A 21,641-nucleotide genomic window follows, 5' to 3' on the forward strand; every position below is an offset into this window, starting at 1 on the left:
TATTTAAATATTAACAGTTTTTAACATCTTCCTATTATACTAGGTTTAATTAATCATCATTTTAGGAGTAAATATTTTTTAAACTAGATTTTAATAATTTGATCTAATTTAAAAGTAATTTTTTTTTATTATTTTTATTCCTTCATGTGGCTATGTTTGAGCTGGAAGGATAATTTTAGGATTGAGTGCATGTTAAAAGAAAACAATTCAATTTAACATAAAGAAATTGTTTTGCTTAATCTAAGATGATTATCGTTCCCTTATTTTTGAATCACTTCCATTTGAAAAGGTCGTCCTGTTAAAGAGCCTTCACTAATGGTAATGGAATTTGTGGCATGAAATGGATTAGGTGGAATAGTCAAATGGTTGTGATTTCTTGTTTCCAACATTTGTATGACAGTTTTTATGGAAGGAAGATTCATTGGTTGCCATTATTGAATGCACCAAAGTTCGGGAATTGTGAGTTTCTTTGAAAATTTAACATCACCTTCACCTTCAATATTTATATATACGTCTCTTTCCAATAAGTTATGAATCCATATATTCTCGGTATAAAACATGAAGATTTTTCGTGGATGGCGAATCTACATTCCTTCCTTCTCCAACCATTTCTAGCAACAATATCCTGTACTTGTAAATATCAAACATTTCCAAAATTTTGTGACAACTTCTGGCGCCATATATCCCAAGGTTTCTCTAGCATCGGTAATGGACACCAAACAATGGTTATTAGAACAAAATTTGGCAAAACCAAAATCTGAAACTTTTGGCGTGAATTTGTCATCTTGCAAAACATTGTGAGGGTTGATGTCAAAGTGAAGAATTGGATGGATACAATCTTCGTGAAGATACTCAATTCCTTTTTCTATACTAAGAATTTGTCGTAGCTATTTTGAACAATCGTCACAAAATGATAATTCTATTTAACAATTGACATGATCACTTCTGCTATTGATAAGCAGGAGATTTAGAAGATTCAGTAGTGTAATCAAAGCACCGTGTGCTCCTGCCATCTAATTAAAAAAATTATGCAAGGGTTAATTTGTTCTAACAAAAGAAAGTGACGATAATAAAAATTACATTATGCTCGTAGTCGGTGTGAAAGAAACAAAATATAAAATGAACCCTATGGTCCAACTTACAGCAATATATATATGTATTTTGGATCAGGCCCCACCATACCATGAGAAGTGCTGTCTCTATGGTGTTCGTTGAGATATAGTCGTTAAGACAGAATACAAAGAAATGAGGTGGCCGTAAAAATATGATAGTTTGAGATGGTACAATTATCTGTTCGAACAAACCAGTTGTATTATACATTACAATGAGAATGGTCGTTGTACACATGTACTTGAAGTGAAATTGGAGGATAAACTCATGTCAGCCCTTGTAGGGAATGAATGCTAGATGATTATGATATTCTGGTAAGCATGTCTTCTTGATGACTTTAATGCAAGAGGACCTGACAATAGCGATCTTCTAGACATCGGGTTCTCTAAAGTCAGTGAAGGTTCAGTTTGTTCTTTCTTCCAAAGGTTTCTGAAATTTCGGCCTTTAAATTCTTCTGACAAGAGGCAGTCATAAGAGGTTTTGGATTTATTCTTCATGCTTCGTCAAACTCAACTTCTTCCTTTGAGATAGAGTGTTAACCTCAGGACCCTTGCTCCGTTGACCTACGGCACAGACTGACTTGCATATTTTTTATCGAACTTACCATGCACACTGAAATATACTGTTAGTAGGCTAATTCTTGTTTTGAGTTGTTATTACCATAACATTATTAGTTGAAATTGTATTTTAACCAATCTAGTTCTAACAATCTCCGCTTACTACTTGTCTCATATATATGCCAATTTTCTAGGCTCAAATATGTATCCATAGATTTCTAAAATGTTATCTTAATTAGGATTAGTGGAATATGTCATCATGCATCAATTTGCCTCTAATGATTTTATGACATAAATATGTTTATCAATTTTTATATGATATATGTGTATAATTTGTAATTTTTTATATGGTTACACTTTCTCTTTCATGATGTTAAAATATTCACCTTTGTGATCAAAGTTTTTGATTAGGCGGTCTCGGGAGGGATTTATATATTATCTTACGGGAATCCTTGGAGTCTGGTTTCCTTGAAATGTATGTTAGAGTTTGATGGTGCATCCAATACATCAATGAACGATGTGGTCTTTGACTACAAAGTCTGTTAAGATTTTATAAAATTTGAAAGAAAAAAAAAATAATCAGATCGATAAAAATATCAGTTTAAATAAAGTGATATGATTCATATAAAATATTATGAATGGATTCACATAATGCATAAATCTACGCAAGATTAATTTTTCAAAGCAAATGAATCGATCCACGTGTAAAATTGAATTAATTTATAATAAAATCAATATGAATCGATTTACAAACATCATAAAACTATTTTAGGTTATTTTCAGAGAAGTGAATTGATTCATAATTACAATAGTGTGATTTACTAAGTGGAGAAAACTTAAAACATAATTATAAAACCATGAAGGATACTCATATACATTCAATTCTACTTGATCCTAATTCTGACATCTAATAAAAAACAAGCCTCCAAAAAGTACCCAATGTTTCCTTTAGGTATACAAGTGTTCCCCAAGTGTTAACCCTAATTTTTTGTTTTTTGTACCGAAACTAGACTTTTATAATAGTAATTTTCGCACAGAAACGCCTAGTATTTCAGTTTAAAAGCTAGATGCATGTGGCTGTGTGCAAATGGTGCGTTTTTTTGTCATAGAAGTTCAGGGCGCTTCAGCCTGTCCGCAGAGTGCAAGAGACAACATATACATATTGGCATTTTGCGGCTATGCATTTTTCACCCTTTTTCCAGTCTAAGTTGGTTTTTGGTGTCTTCATAAAAGTGTCGTTCTAAAGCTAGAACAAATAGCCTTATACACCTTTTATACAAACCAACCTCATCCAACCACAAATCAAGCCAAAAAGTATGTATTTCCTATAGTTTATTTGAAAAGCAATTCCCGCCCAACCGAACCCCTTATTTCAAAACGCATTTATCTAAATATTTAATTACTACAATTTAAAAAATATAACAACTTTTTAATAAATGACCACTTAACAAAGAACAAGGATGCCAAAAGCTTTCATTATTTACAACAGTATGGTAAAAGTTATATATCATAAAAAGAATCCAATGTGTTTTTTTGGAAGGAAAGAATCAATTAATGAGCCAATACAATATTCTCAATTTCAATTTCATATTGAGATAAGATTTGAGTTCACACTAACTTGTTGACGTCGAACTTGGTACACAATACAAGGTTCAAATCAACGATATCTTCGTAGGAATAAGTAGAGTAAATTGGACAAGGAAATTATTATATTTGACAAGTGCCGTTTCTTAACTGAAGAGCAGTTGGAGAAGGAAATTATTATATTTGATTCTGAATAAAATCTGTAAGGTCAAAATGATGAACTGTTGAGCATAAAAACATTTTTTGAAGGCAATTGTCTGTCTGGGTCTGAAATTGAAATATGTTGTATTCCTAGTCAATATAAGAGATAGAGAAATTGATTGTAGCCCCTTAACGAGTTGGAAGGGAAATACGTTTTGAATTCTATAACTCCAAATCTTATATCAATAAAATTTAGATTTCTTGAGCAAGTATCAATATGACAACCAATAACTAAAATAACCACAAGTAATAACAACAGATCTAGATCTAAGCTAGCAACCAACTGTGAAGCATAACCACAATCAAACCAAAGAATAAACAAAGATAAAGAGAGTAGAGACTAAATAACAGCCCCAAAAAATGTTTACCTAGTTTGGTTCAACGATGACTTACTCTATGGAAGAGATTGATCTCTCCAATACACTATCAACGTGTTCTTTACAAAGAGATACAAAAGGGTTACAAGAAATTAACTTCAACAAGTTCTCCAAGTAAAAACTTAATTTCTTCCATTTTCTCAATCTCCTACCATGAACAAGACACTCAAGGATTTCGCAGCCAAAATGTAAGTTTAATTGCTTTTTAACTATAGAATCCAACCATTAGTCTTTGATTACCTCATGATCTTCTATTTTGATTTCCCAAGACTCATCCAAATTGCTCACAAAAGACTCTCATTTGATGTGTCTCCCAACCTCATGAATCTCTCCCCAAAAGACATCAACCCTCTCCCATGAGTCCCCTTTTTTGGTTCTCCAAGATTCACATCTTGAAGTTTTGAACCTCACCCAAATACCCTCAACCTTTAGTATTTATATACCCCAAAAGTTTCATCATTTGATTTCCATGACATTCACCAAGTTGTCTCAATAAATGGGTCAAGGATTGCTTAAATAGTGTTTCAGACCCTGAGGCATCACTACTAGAAAAAGCAAAATTAGCGAGGGAAATTAGTGACGGAAAAAATGAAATTCCTCACAAATTTCTTGGTCGCAAAATTTAGTGACGGAATTAGAGAGGGATTTCATGTTTTCCCTCACTAAATATCCCTCACTAATTTTTGTTTTTTTAGTAGTGCATCGGGCCACGTTGCCAACCAATCGTGCGGCGTGCTTTGATTTATCATTTTACTACTTTGTTTGTTTGGTTCAAATTGACGGATAAAATTCGATTTCAGATTCAATCAATGATTATTCTATCATATTGAATATTGCATATCTAGAAACAAGGATATTTTAGTAACTATGATTTTATGATATTATTTGTAAAAGTTTTTCCATTTTATGCTATTTACTTACATGATGTAATATTGTTCGTAGACTCATCGTTTTTTCTGTTTTTATTGATGTAAAATATATGTTTAGATGCGATATATTCTACCAATTTAAATGAAAGAATATATTACTTTTACTAAAACAAAAATCTCACATCAAATTGGGTATAAAAATAAAATAAAGCAGTAAGTGCATTTGAAAATAAGTTTCTTTTTCTAATACACCAAAATATTTCTTATAAAATTGAAAGAAAAAAATTATGCCAATGAAGGTTGGTTAGGAGTTGGGCCCATGTTTTGTTAAGACATGGGTTCAACGCCGGCTCTCAATTTAAGGAAGAAGATTTGCTTGAATATAAATACAAATAAAAAAGATTTGAGCACACTCAAACAAGTAGAGTAAAATAAATGAAAAAAAATTTAATCATATTATTCAATTGTTTTTTCTATAATTTTGTTCAATTATATGTGTCTAAAAAATTTTTGTTTCTGTCTGTGACCAAGAAAGAATATCTCCCAACTTAAAGTTCAGGAGATCTTGAGGCAAACTTTAATTTTTATGAAATCCTGAAACTTAACACACTTAGCCTCTTTTACATTAAACAAAAAACCATTCATTTGACCAGAAAAATGGAAATTAATTAATAATTTTGGAATAATTTTTTATTAATAAATTTTAAAAATCAGAACCAGGGGTAAAAACACAAATCAAAACCATTGGATGAGTTGAAACTGTATATTTACTTACTTATTTTTTAACTCATGTGATTATGATCCTGGAACTGTCATCATCGCGCAATCCTGGAATTGTTATAACATGAAGTTGATGAATTTTTGAAGTTGATGTCACTCATCACAATATGAAAAGAGATGTGTCAAAGATGTCCTACTACTGTCTAATTTAAGCAGCATAATGTGATAACACATTAACCACTCTAAAAATTCAAACAACACAATAATAACTCCAAGTACAGAAATTTGCAATGGATCCGCCACATTCCATGATCTCAAACTCTATCCACATTGACATGTGAATTATCTCAAAATAACAATAAGTATAAACATATAAACATTAAAATCAATAAGCAAAAGAGAGATCATTAGACTTATCTATCTTTAAAATTGCGGTGATTTGAGGCTCGTAATGAAGAGCAAACAAACATCACTCCATGAATAGCAATAACCTGCAAAATAGTAAACTGTTATATAATCTGAGGCGTGACATAGTCACTGTCCTTGAGGATTTTATCCGCCTCATAAGCGCATATCTTCCCAGGATACAACAGTTCTTCACTGATATAAATCATATCAGAGGTAACCAGGAAGAAAAATTGGGAAGAAAGAAAGAGTTTTTGTGTTGGTGGAAAAGTGGTATTTTCTGATCAAGAAGTGTTTCCCAAATTCTAAAAAGAAAGTATATATTTTGGGTATGCTTCTGGTAAAAAGCGTGCTTCAGCTATTGTCCATCGTAAAAAGCACTGTGTTATTATCATATATACTTCCAACATATTTTGTGCGAACATGCCACTAATTCCACAAAAATAGCCACAAATAAAACTATTTTTTCAGTTGAGAAAATTAAGGTAAGGCTTAATTGACTAAGTAAGCAGGATGAGACATAGTTAGCTTATTTAGGAAATGATAAAAAAAAACATGTGGAAACATCATTTTTGAATGGATTTAGTTAGAATTAACTTTGAAATAAAATAAAACTCTAAAATTACAACAAAATCTCCACTCTCAATTCTCATTCATCCATTCGCCACAAGATTACTCTAATCATAGAGCAACATGGAACAAAATGTTTGTGCAATATTTATTAATTTGCTCATTTTTCTTTTAAAACAATTTTTTTATAAGATATGTTATTTAATCCGTGCGAAACACGGATTTGTAACTAGTTTTATTGGAAATATGATCTTCGCGGAATTTCCAGAATGTACGACTGTCATAATATGAAAAGAGATGAGTCAAATATGTACTACGGCCTAATTTAAGCAACGTGATAAGACATTGTCACAGAAAACGTGAAACACATTAACCACCCAAAAAATTCAAACAACATAATAACTCCAAGTACAGGAATTTGCAATGGATCCACCACATCCATGATCACAAATTCTATCCACATGAAATCTCCACTCTCAATCTCATTCATCCAATGGCGTCAAGATTACTCAAATGGTAGGGCAACATGGATCAAAAATATAAATCAATCAATCAATAAAGAATCTAAATCCTCTCGATTTCAATTAGCCCTATTAGGAAATTAATCAAGCCTGTTAATAAAAAGAAAAACCTCTATGCGTGACTTTTTCAATACAATAAGTTTAAACCCACACTTGATGACGAAGGACTTATAGGGCTACTAGTACAACCATTATCCTTATATTAAAGCATCATATGTATTCTTATAAATTCATTTAATATCTGATTATATTTCTATTTGTTACAGTTTCATCTCGGATAAGAGATGACTCCAACAACTGTTTATAAGTGAGGCAATCAACATCTCATAAGTCGATTTTGTGAGGTTGTGTTAAACCCAACCATAATTTTTAAAATGATGTCAAGGTCTTCTCCAATATCCATTGAGCCACTTGCTATCAAGTTTCTCACTATCAGGCTACCCGCCATTTATACACACTCCAAATGTCCGGCCTTGGACGTGAGAGAGTGTTTGAAGAGACTCACATCTGATAAGATATGACATAAACAAGTATTTCTAAATTGAGATAATCATCACATCACAAGCTGGTTTGTAATGTTGTGTTAGATCGAAATACAATTTCTAAGACTATCTCTTACTTTCTATTATATCTCTTTCCAATTTTTTTTTTTTTTTGAGATCATCTCTTTCCAAAACTTAATAGCATAACATTGATGATTTCGATCATAAGAATATACATCTTTAAATTTAAATAATTAGCTCAACAAGGAGCAATTGTCAACAATGTACAATTTGTATGTTAAAAATTGTATTAATTAATTGGAATATATAAACCTCAAAGCGTTTAACTTAATAAATAATGCATCATATTCTTGTTGAAATAATAGATACAGAGTTATGACATATTAACCGATAACATAAATGATAGATACAGTGATAAAATATATCAAGAAAATTTTAAGAGAGTGTATTTTGCTAAAACCTTTCCTTAATTACAGATCATTACCTCCCTTAATTAAACGTTTTCTTAATAAATTCTTGATAAAAAACTCTTTAGATAAATAACAATGCTCGTATTAGATTGTGTACTTTTGTGATCGAAGTAACATTAATAGTAGTAAAGGACACTAAACTGAGTCAAATACATTTCCAATTTTATAATTTCAAAAAACATTAAATATGATTCAGTTTATGAAATTTGAAGAGGGGAAAATGGTTAAAATGAACAGTCCACGAGAGATGAAGAACGTGGAAAAAGAAATTACATAGTATTAATTAAATATTTGACCTCGTGGTAACTTAAATTTTTCTTTCCACCAAGCCAAGAAAGAAACCTTATAAACTTAAAATGTCACATATATATAAACAACAATACTACAAAACAATGCAAGGAACTAGTTAACAAACACAATGAAACAAAACACAAAGCTCACACAACTATGCCAAATTTTAATGGTAACAATAACCATGGTAACACTATCTGCATCCAATGAATCCTTTTCTTCATCCTTACCCGGTTGCAAAAACACATGTGGAAATGTAGAAATTCCATATCCATTTGGAATATCAAATTCATCAATACCAACTCAAGGTCGCTGTTACCTAGAGTCCAAATTTGAACTCATATGTGAAAACAACAGAAACTTATTTTGGGACGGCGTACCAGTTACCAACATAAATTTCCTCCAAGGTCAACTAAGTGTGTTAAATTATGTCTCAAGTTATTGTACTAACAAAGAAAATATTTCCAGTTATCTGCCAAGTTTAGACACTGCCGGCACGTTCAGCATATCACGCAAAGAAAACAAGTTCTTAACAGTTGGTTGTGATAGTTACGGTATTCTCAACAGCATTTACGACAAGGAAACATATTCCATCGGTTGCTTAACAATATGTAACGGTAATCGAAAGAGAATTGAAAATGGAACATGTTCTGGTATTGGTTGTTGTGAAGTTGATATTCCACCTAAGATGAGGAATATAACTATAGAAGCTTTTGCTTTTTTTAATTCCAATGAATCTTTGAGATGTAGATATTCTTTTGTTGTTAAAAATGGAGCTTATAATTTTTCTGTTTCTCATTTGGACAAATTTCCTCACACGGAGCTTCCTTTGATTCTTGATTGGAGTGTTGCAAGTGAAAATTGTAAGGCTTCAAAGGGTAAAGATGGTTATGCTTGCATGAAGAATAGTGTTTGTGACGATGAAGACATTGATTTTGGTTACCGATGCAAATGTAAGGATGGTTTTGAAGGAAACCCGTATCTTCCAGATGGCTGCAAAGGTATTTTAATTCATTCTCTACACATAGTTATTTGGCTTAATTAATGATTTTGTCCCTTAAGTTATTTGTTGGTTACATTTTGGTCCCATAAGTTATTAACGTTACGTTTTGGTCCCTTAATTTATAATTCGTTAGCCAAATAAATCCTTTCTATTAAATTTTGTAAAAAAACTGTTAATCTTCATCATTAAACCCATAATTCATCACTCATTCATCATCAAAACCCATAATTCATCTAAATCCAGAAAATAAAAACAAAAAACTCAACAATCATCTAAACATAGAAACAAAAATAATAGCACAAAAGCAACAACAAGAAAAATAAATAAATTATCATGAATGTTTGAAATTGTTGAATGTTGAAATTCCTCTTAGAGGGTGATGGTTTTTTTTTTTAAAATAGCCAAATATTATTAAGCCACCGAAAACCTCACAAGAAGAGAGGAGAAGGGCAAGACAAAAAAAAAAAAACAGCTACAAACAGTCCCTGAAAACTGTCAAAACGCAGCAGGGTGGAAAATAACAGAACAAAAAAACCACCCAAAAAACTGAAGCACACATGCACAGTGCCCAGCCTAAAGAAAGCGTTGCCTAGACAATTCAAATTGATATTCGATTTATCAATTGATTTTGTTGGTGAAGGCAACAAAACTTGCAAATGTGTTTTTGGAGGGTATGAATGTACTTTCAGTTTTCATTTTAGGTTTGATGGGTTTTATTTTTTATTTTTCTTGGATTTAAGGATGAATATGATGAATTTCTCATGAATTCTAGGGGTGTGTTTGTTTCAAGTTTACCAAATTTATTCCTAGGAATAACATTCCTTGGAATATAAAGATGAGAATTTTATTCCAAGGAATTTAGGAAAAATATGTTTGGTTAGCTTTATAATATTCCTAGGAACCATAAAAATAGGGATTATAATAGGTAAACTATTTATGAATTTATTCCCATCTCCATGGGAACTTTATTCCCACCCTTTTCCTTGGGAAATTTTTTCTATTCCCAGGAACATTTTATACCAAGGAATAAATTTTAGTAAACTTGTAACAAACATAGGCATATACATTTCTATCATTTTATTCCCGGGAATCAACAATTATAACTTGAAACAAACACACCCTAGGTTTTGGTGATGAATGGATGATAAATTTTGGGTTTTGATGATGAAGGAGTGATGAATTTTGGGTTTAATGATGAAGATTAACAGTATTTTACAAAATTTAACGGAAATGATTTATTTAGCTAACGGATTATAAGTTAAGAGACCAAAACGAAACGTTAATAACTTATGAGACCAAAATGTAACCAACAAATAACTTAAAGGATAATACATTAATTAAGCCTAGTTATTTTTTGTCTACAAAATCATCCTCTCAAAATTAATCTATTAGATTAAAACAAACTTTTTTGGTCCTACTAATTATATATGTTGTTTCTTCTCTAACACAAAACTGAACTGGCTGGCAAATGCTAATATTGTTATACCACCGGTCCCCATATTCCAAATTGGGCCTCACAACTGTTTTGTGAACTTCGGACTAGGGGTGGGCAAAAATACCTATATCCACGAGGACGGGTAGTTAAATGAATATCTACGGATATAATAAATAGGTATTTGATTATCCGTTATTTTATGGATATGGACATGGTACACCTTTTCTTATGTTACAACTTTCTCTTCCTCTTCCCTTTTGGTAAGGGTGGTCAAAATAATTGAAAACCCGAACTAGTGCTTATAAAAGAAGTTTAAAACCGAATTATGTATGGGATGTTTAAAAGTTGAAGTTTTTTGGTAATTAAAAGAAAATTATTCTTTCTACAAAAAAAAAATTCAAAAATTAATGGGTACCCATGAATACATATGAAAACCTCGTACAATGGAAAGGTAGTTCTTTTTTTCTTTATTCGGTGTTATTCCTTTAGGCGTTTTTTTTTTATTAGTCCGTCAAATATTGGAAAGTTGATGTTAGAATTAGTTTCTATACGGTTTCTATTTAATAAGCAAAAATCACCAATAACTTTTTTTTAAAGAAAAATCATTAATCATTGTTTATAGTTATTTTATTTATTTTACTTAAGTGATTTCATTTTTCAATTTTTTTTCATATATTATGCATTGTCCATATCAACTGAGTTAAACTCACGAAGACTCATTTTTCACTTTAATATAGGTATTTCTGATAATACAATATATTAATTATTTATGTTCTTTAAAAAAAATAAAATTAAGGGAAATGTTAACATATGCTTTAAAGGCACATGTTAACGAACTTAAAGTGAAAATTTTGTCTATTTTTTAAAAGTTGAAAATTAATGTTTCACAATAAATAACCCATTTGGGTTGGCCGGTTGGTATGGGCTTGGGATCTGGAAGTGTGCTCCTCCTTGAGGTCTCAGGTTCGATTCTTTCCAGTACTAATTTGGGCGTGCTAATTTAACTTCTTCAAAAAAAAAAGTTTCACAATAAATATTTACCATTAGTTAAATAATTTTTTCACCTCTAAAATATTTACCAATTAATGTTAATATAAATGTAAGGATTATAAATCTTTTATGTTCAAAATGTGTTCATGTTATGTCTGTTTATTATGTTCATTTTTTGAGGTTCATATTATGTTTAAAAAATGTCAAGAACGCATGAAAATTATTTCCGTTAGGGACCGAAAACAAAACAAATTTTTTTTTGTGAGGATGAAACACCTCATTTAATTTTTTAAGAACTAAAATCAAAATTTGTTATATTTATAGGGACAAAAAACTTATTTAACATCATGATAAAATCGTTAACATATGTAACACCTTTTAGCATGATCCAATTAATTATTTCTGCTGTATACACTTGCAGACATTAACGAATGTAAGACAGGGAATAACACATGCATATATAAAGATCACTGTCACAACATTGATGGATCTTACAAATGCTTTTGTCCGAAGGGGCAATCCGGCAATGGAACAAGGGAAGGAGGGTGTCATACACAAGATGTAGTTATCAAGGTTGTCATTGGTAAGCCTCTAAGAATATCCCAAATTTTCTATTAGATACTTGTTTTTAATTAAGATTGAATTAATACAGAGTTCCATTACTGAAACCAGTACAATTTTTATTCAAATTTTCTTAACTTAAAGTCGAAATTCTACTTATCAGAATTTTTATCTTTATCTGAAGAATTTAAGGGTTATGAGATAAATGTGATAAAACCAGTTAGCTTTTGATATTTGATTTGTAGTATAGTTTAAGAATTGGCTTTTACACATTTCAAATGCAGGATCAAGTGCTGGAATCGTTATTCTATTTGTGGGGATTTCATCTCTATACTTGATATACCAAAAAAGAAAACTCATCAAACTAAAACAAAAATTCTTTCAACAAAATGGTGGTTTCATTTTGCTACAAAAACTCTTTACAAGAGAAGACACGTCTCAATCAGCTCAGATATTCACAGAAAAGGAACTTAAAAAAGCTACCAACAGCTACGACGAAAGCTTAATCATTGGAAGAGGAGGTTTCGGTACAATTTTCAAAGGAGTTTTACCCGATAACAGAATCGTGGCTGTCAAAAAGTCCAGAATAATAGACGCAAATCAAATCGAGCAATTCATTAATGAGGTAGTTATTCTGTCCCAAATAAATCATAGGAATGTTGTCAAACTTTTAGGGTGTTGTTTAGAGACAGAAGTTCCTTCCTTGGTCTATGAATTCGTTAGCCACGGTACACTTTTCGATTTCATACAAAATACTAAGAATAAAATAAATAATCCAAGATGGGAAACACGTCTAAGGATAGCAGCAGAGACAGCTGGAGCTTTATCGTATCTACATTCATCTGCATCATTTCCAATTATCCATAGAGATGTTAAGAGTACCAACATTCTCTTGGATGACAATTACACTGCAAAAGTTTCCGATTTCGGAGCTTCCAAATTGGTTCCACTTGATCAAACCGAGATAGCAACAGTGGTACAAGGAACACTTGGATACTTAGACCCAGAGTACATGCAAACGCATCAATTAACCGAGAAAAGTGATGTTTATAGCTTTGGAGTAGTTCTTGCAGAGCTTCTAACAGGTGACAAACCTCTTGATTTTAACAGGCCAGAAGAGACCATTAGTCTTGCTATGCACTTCTTGTCTTGTTTAAAACAAGATAAACTTTTTGAAGCTATTCAAGTTGGAATTTTGAATGATGATAACAAGGAAGAGATTAAGGAGGTTGCTATTCTTGCAGCAAGGTGTTTGAGACTTCGAGGAGAGGAAAGACCTAGTATGAAGGAAATAGCTATGGAGTTGGATGGTATAAGGTTAAAGGAGATGCATCCATGGAATGATACAGAGCTAAATTTTGGGGAAAGCCAACGCTTACTTCATGAGGCATCTTCTAGCTTTTATGATGAAACTGATAGCTATAACCTTGGATATAGTGGGGTATGATGATAGCTTGAAAGATCAACCGTTAATTGCCGAGGATGATGGAAGATGATTGTGACATGTCAAAATATAGGTTAAATTATATTTTTTATCCCTTAACTACTTAGGTAGTATCGCTTTGGTCCCTTAATTAAAATTTGATTTATTTTGATCCCTTAACTTCTATACATTATACATTTTGTTTATTTCCGTTAGTTTCAATTCAAAAACGTTAGATTTTCTTCGTGTTCTTCTCCTCTTTTTCATCTTAATATCTTCTCCATCAACCTTCAACAACAAGAATCTCAGAAAAATACCAGAAGAAAATGAAGAAAACCTAACGTTTTTGAATTAAAACTAACTGAAAGGACCAAAATGTGTAACAAAGAGAAGTTAAGGGACCAAAATAAATCGAATTTTTATTTCTGTTTGATTGATTTCGAATTCATACTGTAATAAGATTTTATATGATGTACTATTTATGATGGACAAAAATTAACAAAGTGTAGTAGTGGTTCTTCAAGTATTATTATTTATCTTCCTTCAAAAAAAATTATTATTATTTATCTTGTCAAAAAAAAAAAAAACTATTATTATTTATAAAGCTTAATACATGGTCCCTTAACTTATTTTCGGATTTTAATTTGGTCCTCTAACTATAAAGTGTCTCAATTTGGTCCGTTATGTCTTTTGTCGTTACCTCTTTTGGTCCTATCCTTTACATTTTAACGGTTTGATCTATTTTTCAAATAGAAACCGTTAGATCATGTAGGTTTATTGTAGCCTACGGTGAATGATTAACACCTGATTTTTTTGAAGCAAAAAATATATAAAAAAATTGACTAATACCTCAAAATAGTCCTTGAATTTTGAAAAATCGGTCAATTTCGTCCCTGAATTTTTCGAAATATCAAATTAGTCCCTGAATTTACAAAATGTCAATCAAATTAGTCCCTCCGTTAATTTGGTCCGTTAACGGGGGTGACGTGTCACGTTAACCTCTGACAAAGCTTACCACGTCAGATGACACGCAAGCAGGGACCAAACTGATTGATTTACACAAAATTTTGAAGGACGAAATTGATGGATTTACACAAAATTCCAAGGACCAAATTGATGGATTTTCAGAAAATTGGCAACGGCTCTTTTCCTTCTTTGTGAGTAACGGCTCTTTCTCCACTTCCTCATTAAGGACTATTTCTTCCCCAAAGATATAAATTTGGAACCCTAATGTTATAATTCCTTACATAGAGTTCAAAATCCCCAAAATTTCTTCCATAAATTGATGTAAAATTTCTTCCCCAAAAACATATCGGTAGATTCAGTGTTTGGAATCATTTCATAACATAATGTATTGGTTCGAAATTTCTTCCCCACTTGTAGATTCAGTGTTTAGAATTGATGGGCGGTGCGCGGATGGGCAAAAACAACTACAACAACCGGTATTTATCTTCAAGCTCTATGTACAATGATGATGTGAGAGAGCTTCAATGTTGGTGTCCTAGAATTTGTGTTGTAAGAAGAGCAAACACTGTCAATAACCCAGGAAGGTCTTTCTATGCTTGCCCTCTGCATAAGGTTTGTTTAACAATGGTTATTTGATGTCAAAAAAAATTCAATCACATTGGTCCTTGAATTATAATCATATCAATCATTTCGATCCTCAAATTAATGAAAATACCATCAAATTGGTCCTTGAATTATCATAACAGAGATCAATGTGATCCTCTGCAACGTTTCGCCATCTTCTCAATGTCCCACAAGCATAACTGATCAACATCCATTTTCTCCCAAACACAAAACTCACCATCGACGTATTGCAGCCTCTGGTACTCATCTCGCTCTAAACAACCACCGTGATGCAAAATTACCGTAATAGAGTCTTCCATCCTGCGAATTATGCTAACATCGTCAAAATCAAAAGTAAAACAACATAAAAAATGCAAATCAGACTTCAATACGAACCTCAACAAACTCTTTTTATAATTTGTTTAAATCAGGACGTGATTTCGTTCAAAAACGCAATCAAACACACAACAATCACAAACAAACAACAACGAAACATGATATGAAGTTAAAAGTTGAAAAATAATGCCTAAAACTAAAACCAAAAATCACAAAAAAACGGACACAAAACAGGGACAAACGAACAAGAGTGAATGGAAAACAAAGTTTAATGGCTATACCTTGACAAACCACAAAACCGAATCTTTTCCAAGGATGATCGCCGGTGATGATGATGATTTTGGTGAAGTGAAGAGGGTGACAGTTTAGGCGGGAAGGTGAAAGGTTAGGGACTTGTTTGATGCTTCTGAGTGAAAATGTGAGGATGAAAGTGAATGGTAATAGAGGGGTATAATTGGAAACACAGGAAAAAAGAGACTGAAATGTTAAATATCGAATTTTGACAATTTCCATCAGTTTAGTCCTTGTACATGTGGCTGACACATCATCACTATTAACGGACATTTTGGACGGAGGGACTGATTTGATGGACGTCTGCAAAATTCAGGGACTAATTTGATATTTCGAAAAATTTAGGGACGAAATTGGCCGATTTTTCAAAATTCAAGGACTATTTTGAGGTATTAGTCTAAAAAAATTCATATTTTTTATAAAATATGAAGAAAAAAATATTCCATATTTTTTTTAGAATAAAAAAAAATTGAAAAAATTTAATATTTTACGAAATTTTTATAAAAGGTCAGATTTTTTTTTTTCGAAAAAAAAGGGTTTTTTTCCTACAAAATTATGGAAAATATTTTAATTTTTAAAAATCTGGAAAAATATATTTGTAAAAAATTTAGAATTATTATTCCAGAAATATATTTTTAAAATAATTTGTATCCAGATTTTTGAAAAATATATATAAAAATTAGAAGAAAAAAAATTCCAGAATTATTTAAAAATCTTTTCCAAGATTTAAAAATTTGAAAAAAAATTATTTTATCACGAAATTTCAAAAAAATGTCAGTTTTTTTTTTCCAAAAAAAAATGTTTTTAAAATTTTTGTCTACATAATTCTGAAAAATATTTTAATTTTTAAAAACTTGGATACAAATTTTTTAAAAAATATATAATAAATCTGGATACAAAGTTTTCTACAAGATTCTGGAAAATATTTTAATTTAAAAAATCCAGAATTCTGAATTTAAAAAGGTCATATTTTTTTCCGTAAAAAAAAAATCCTGAATTTTAAAAAATCTTTTTCAAAATTTGAAAAAAAAAAAGGTCAGATTTTTTTCTACAAAATTCTGAAAATTATTTTAATTTTTAAAAATCTGGATACAAATTATTTTAAAAATATATTTCTGGAAGAATAATTCTGAATTTTTTACAAATATATTTTTCCAGATTTTTAAAAATTAAAATACTTTCCAGAATTTTGTAGGAAAAAATTGAAAAAACCTTTTTTTTTTCCAAAAACAAAAATCTGACCTTTTTTAAAAATTTCGTAAAAAAATAAATTTTTTCAACTTTTTTTAGGGTTAAATATGTTTTTGGTCCCCACATTTTACGCGATTTTGAGAATAGTCCTTACATTTCAATAAATGTTTTTAAAATCCCTACATTTTTTCTCCGTTAGCGTAAATAGTCACTGTTGTCAAATTTCTAACGTGATGCCAATGTTGGCGGTTCAATCTCGCCGAAAAACGACGGGGAACTTCACCACGATCTTTCTCTACAGCGTCGTAGATGTGGATCGCCACTGTTCGTCACATTTCCAGTGAAATATGTTGGTTTAGAGGGGAAGATTTGGAGGCCAAAAGCGATGATGTTATCGTTGAAAGTTTTTGCCGTTGCGGGTATGGAAGGTGTTGTGGTGGAGATTTGGTGGGGTGGGGTTGAACTTGTTAGGATGGCTTGTGTTTCATCAACATGGCAGTGATGGCAGGGACCAATTGAACTAAAGAAGGAAAAATGTAGGGATTTTAAAAACATTTATTGAAATGTAGAGACTATTCTCAAAATTGCATAAAATGTAGGGACCAAAAACATATTTAACCTTTTTTTTTATTTTGAAAATGATTTTATAAAAAATCTGGAATATACTTTTCTTCATATTTTATAAAAAATATGAATTTCTTTATATATTTTTGCCTTAAAAAAAATCAGATGTTAATCATTCACCATAGGCTACAATAAACCTACATGACCCAACGGTTTCTATTTGAAAATTAGATCAAACAGTTAAAATGTAACGAATAGGACAAAAAGAGGTAACGACAAAAGACATAACGGTCCAAATTGAAACACTTTATAGTTAAGGGACCAAAATAAAATCCGAAAATAAGTTAAGGGACCAAAGCATGTATTAAGCGTATTTATAACAGAGAGTTTGTCTTCAGAAGTATTGTCTAGAACAAAATACACTATATACTGCTAGAACAAAATTATTCACTTGAATAGATGATACCATATCTAAGAGTTTAAAAAATTAGAAAATTATATCAATCAGTCCTATCCATTAGATCATTGATGATCATTCAAATTCTATGCAAATCGTTAAAGACAACAAATTTACAATTGCAAATGTGCTGCATGTGTGTAAACAATATTATTTTTGGTAGAATCTTTTTATTAAATTATTACAATAGCATATTTGCCTTAGGTTTGTCAATGGGTACGAATTAAATATATTTTAGGGGAAATTACATAGACCTCCCTTGATATGCTTTTCCTGTTTCTTTTTGTTCAATGGTGTTGTTTAAGGTTCTGGCCAACGGTGTTAGTTGTGGAGGGAGGTGTGTGTCATTAGTTAAAACAATTAAGGGAGGTGAATGTCCAATTTAAAACTAGAGGGGGTCTATGTGTCATTTAAAGAGACTTTTGCGGAGGTCAATGAAATTTTCCCTATATTTTAATTTACAATGTCATAAAAAGATCACCATGCCATGCATATTTTTTTTTTTTTTTCCAATAACTCATACAGTTAAAAAGAGATCACACCATCCCCGTGAGGTTTCATTGAAAAGTTGGGCGAAGGAGGGTTTGTGTCGTAATAAAGATGTTGGGGGTAATCTTAAAAGGAAACGAGCAAGACTTTATCAGTGAAGTGTCAATTACATGGATTTTGTATCGAGGGATCAAATAAACCCTCTTATTTATGAATTCATGCATAATGGATCTTTTGATAAATTTATTTTCTCGAAAGAAGGGAGTGTAAATTTAAGCTACAAAAGAATATATGATATTTCAGTAGGAGTAGCTCGTGGAATTGCTTATCTCGACCACGGATGTGAATTTGTCTAGAAAGTCAGTCACCTTGCTAACATCTAGGGTAGATTGAAGACAAGTTAAACAAAATTCTCATCAAATTCCAATTATAACAAATTCAAACAATCTCTTAAACACGTTACCAATTATAACCATCATTTTACAACAGTCCTCAAGAGATACAGAGAGAAAGTCAGCATTATTATTTTTCCTCAAAAGTTCTAAAATAACTACAAAACAACACTCTGAAGTGAGCATATTACTAAAAAAATACATAAGCTATTTTTTCACAAACAGTTTAATCTTTTCAAGTGGTAAGTGATTAACTCAAATTAATCTAAAATATGATCATCTTTTTTTATTCTTGAATCACTTCCATTTGAAAAGTTTGTCTTGCCAAAGAGCATCCAGTAGTATTAACAGAAGTACTAGAATGAAAAGGATTGGGTGGAAAAGTTAACCGATTGTAATCTGCTGTCTCCAACATTTGTATCACAGCTTTTATGGAGGGACGATTTATTGGCTGCCATTGAATACACCAAAGTCCAACAATTGCGAGTTTCTTTGCAATTTTAATATCATCCTCATCTTCAATATTTATATGTGTATCTCCTTCCAATAGGTTATGAATCCATTCTGGATATAAAACATGGAAATTTTCATCAGACAAGGAATCTACATTCTTGCGTCCTCCAACCAATTCCAGCAACAACATCCCATAACTATAAATATCAGACTTACGAGAAACATTTCCAAAATTTCGTGACAAAACTTCAGGTGCCATATATCCCAAGGTTCCTCTAGCCGCAGTCATGGATACAACACTAACATTCTTTGAACATAATTTGGCGAGTCCAAAGTCTGAAATTTTTGGAGTGAAGGTGTCATCTAGCAAAACATTGTGAGGGTTGATGTCAAAGTGAAGAATTGGATGGCTACAACCCTCATGAAGATACTCAATTCCTTTTGCTACACCAAGACTAATTAGTTGTAGCTTCTCCCACCCCATGAAATGATCCTTGTCATCCGGTGGAAATATGAAGCATTGTAGCGAACCTTTTGGAAACAAATTGTATACAAGAGCTCGATGGATTCCATCTGCGCAGTAGCCAAGCAAGCGAACCACGTTAATGTGGTGGATTGTACCCATAATTTCCACTTCTGTGATAAACTCTATCCCTTCTCCCTGTGTATTGTTGAGAATCTTCACAGCCACCAGAATCTCACTAGAGAGTTTTCCTTTAAACACGGTTCCGTGTGCTCCTTCTCCTAACTTTTCCTTAAACCCACTAGTGATTCTTTTTATATCAGAATATGAAAATCTGGCAGGCTTTTGTGCTCTATAATCCTCTAAAAACCTATCAACTCTAACTTGATCTTCTTCTTTTTCTCTGAAATGTAGATAAATCTTTATAAATGCAATGGTGAGCAACCCCAATAAAATTGAACCTGCAATAGAATATGAACGGTTAGATTTTCTTTCCAACATATTAAGTAATTTGAACTGTGTGACAAAGCCTCATTTACCTATTGTAGCCAAAACATGATATTTTTTTATTTGAAATTTTTTCTGTTTGTTGTTGCAGTGGAAACATTCAATGTCACATTTGGTGCCGTTGTTATTCCATCTACATTTCATGCCTTTCGCCTCACAGACAGTACAATTTGGATTTGGCCAACTCAAACTAAGACGATTTAACGTCAGGTTTGATACCACGATCGATGCATTGAAGTTGAACATCTTGGTACATGATAAAAGGTCCAATGTGAGGATACTGTCTTTGGAATCAGCAGCGTAAATTGGACATGTGATCATATCTTGTGACCCTTGGAATAATTGATCGTAGTTTCTCAGGTGTCGTTTCCTAACCGAAGAGCAGTTGAAGAAGACTACAGTTGTTGCTAATTTTGTATCAAATTTGTAAAATTGGAATGATGAAGTGTTAAGCTTTGGTAACATCTTTGGAAGGCAATTGTCCGGGTCGGAAAATGAAATAATTTGTAACTTGTAGTCAATTTCAGAGACAAAGAATTGAACTGGACCTGAAGTTGTAGGAAGCGAAATCATGGTTTTCTGATTTGTACAATACAGGCAAAACTCAGGATAAACACATTGATCTTGTGATGATTCCTTAACGAGTTGGAATGGGCATCGAATAACCGGCTCGTTAGTTCCACAGGACAATTCTGTCGACTCGTCATGATAGCTGCTGCTATTGAAAAGCTGGAGATTCAGAAGAATCGATAGTATAATCATCGTAGTATGTGCTCCTGCCATCCTAAAGTATGCAAAGATTTAATTTGTTAACAAAAGAAAGTGGAACGATAAGAAAAAAAACCAAACTATGTGCTCCTTTATAAAAAGTGCATTGTGCTCGTGATCCGTGTAAAAATAAAAAATATGGCAATTTTTTTTGTAGAATGCAAAGGAAAGTAGAAAAAAAGGAAAAAAAACGCACAAACAGGACTCAGTCTAGGGCATCAAGCCTCAACACCGATTCCCACTTTGAAGGAGGAGTTTGCTAAAATGCCACACCTAACTTTGAAGAACGGCCGAACTTTGCCAAAGATCTTCACCAACAAAGAAGTGTTTGCATGCATACGCGAGTGGTCCGGATGTTGAAGAAGGAGGAGAACTACTAGAAAATCTATCTCGCAAATAATCTATTGAATTGAGTTTTTTATTACGAACATCAAACCATCATAAACACCAAATAACTCAACAAAAAGTGCATCCCTTATCCCTCATTAAAAGAGAAATCAACTATCCAATCGACCTTGTTGTCACGAAATAAACCGCCATAACCATTGTTATCAAAAGCACCACTACTTCC

General features: G+C 31.8%; 2 protein-coding genes across 2 annotated transcripts; one reads left to right on the plus strand and one right to left on the minus strand.

The window, feature by feature from the left end:
• Positions 1-8,278: 8,278 nt before the first annotated feature.
• Positions 8,279-13,885, plus strand: LOC25482293 (wall-associated receptor kinase 2). Its single transcript, XM_013610843.3, has 3 exons — positions 8,279-9,179; positions 12,028-12,189; positions 12,452-13,885. Exons 1-3 carry the CDS (start codon positions 8,306-8,308, stop codon positions 13,612-13,614), a joined length of 2,199 nt encoding a protein of 732 aa, XP_013466297.2. The 5' UTR covers positions 8,279-8,305; the 3' UTR covers positions 13,615-13,885.
• Positions 13,886-18,979: 5,094 nt separating this feature from the next.
• LOC25482294 (rust resistance kinase Lr10) lies at positions 18,980-21,234 on the minus strand. Its single transcript, XM_013610844.3, has 2 exons — positions 20,335-21,234; positions 18,980-20,256 (listed from the first exon to the last, which is right to left on the minus strand). The coding sequence occupies exons 1-2, from the start codon at positions 21,083-21,085 to the stop codon at positions 19,166-19,168; spliced, it is 1,842 nt and encodes a 613-aa protein (XP_013466298.3). The 5' UTR covers positions 21,086-21,234; the 3' UTR covers positions 18,980-19,165.
• Positions 21,235-21,641: the final 407 nt, after the last annotated feature.

Source organism: Medicago truncatula, chromosome 1 (genome assembly GCF_003473485.1).
Source record: "Medicago truncatula cultivar Jemalong A17 chromosome 1, MtrunA17r5.0-ANR, whole genome shotgun sequence".
Taxonomy (NCBI): domain Eukaryota; kingdom Viridiplantae; phylum Streptophyta; class Magnoliopsida; order Fabales; family Fabaceae; genus Medicago; species Medicago truncatula.

Coding starts and splice junctions, on each gene's coding strand:
- LOC25482293 (XM_013610843.3), top strand. CDS start 8,306: ATGAAACAAAACACAAAGCTCACACAACTATGCCAAATTTTAATGGTA. Junction 9,180..12,027: donor TCTTCCAGATGGCTGCAAAG/GTATTTTAATTC, acceptor ATACACTTGCAG/ACATTAACGAATGTAAGACA. Junction 12,190..12,451: donor AGTTATCAAGGTTGTCATTG/GTAAGCCTCTAA, acceptor TTTCAAATGCAG/GATCAAGTGCTGGAATCGTT.
- LOC25482294 (XM_013610844.3), bottom strand. CDS start 21,085: ATGGCAGGAGCACATACTACGATGATTATACTATCGATTCTTCTGAAT. Junction 20,257..20,334: donor TCATGTTTTGGCTACAATAG/GTAAATGAGGCT, acceptor ATTCTATTGCAG/GTTCAATTTTATTGGGGTTG.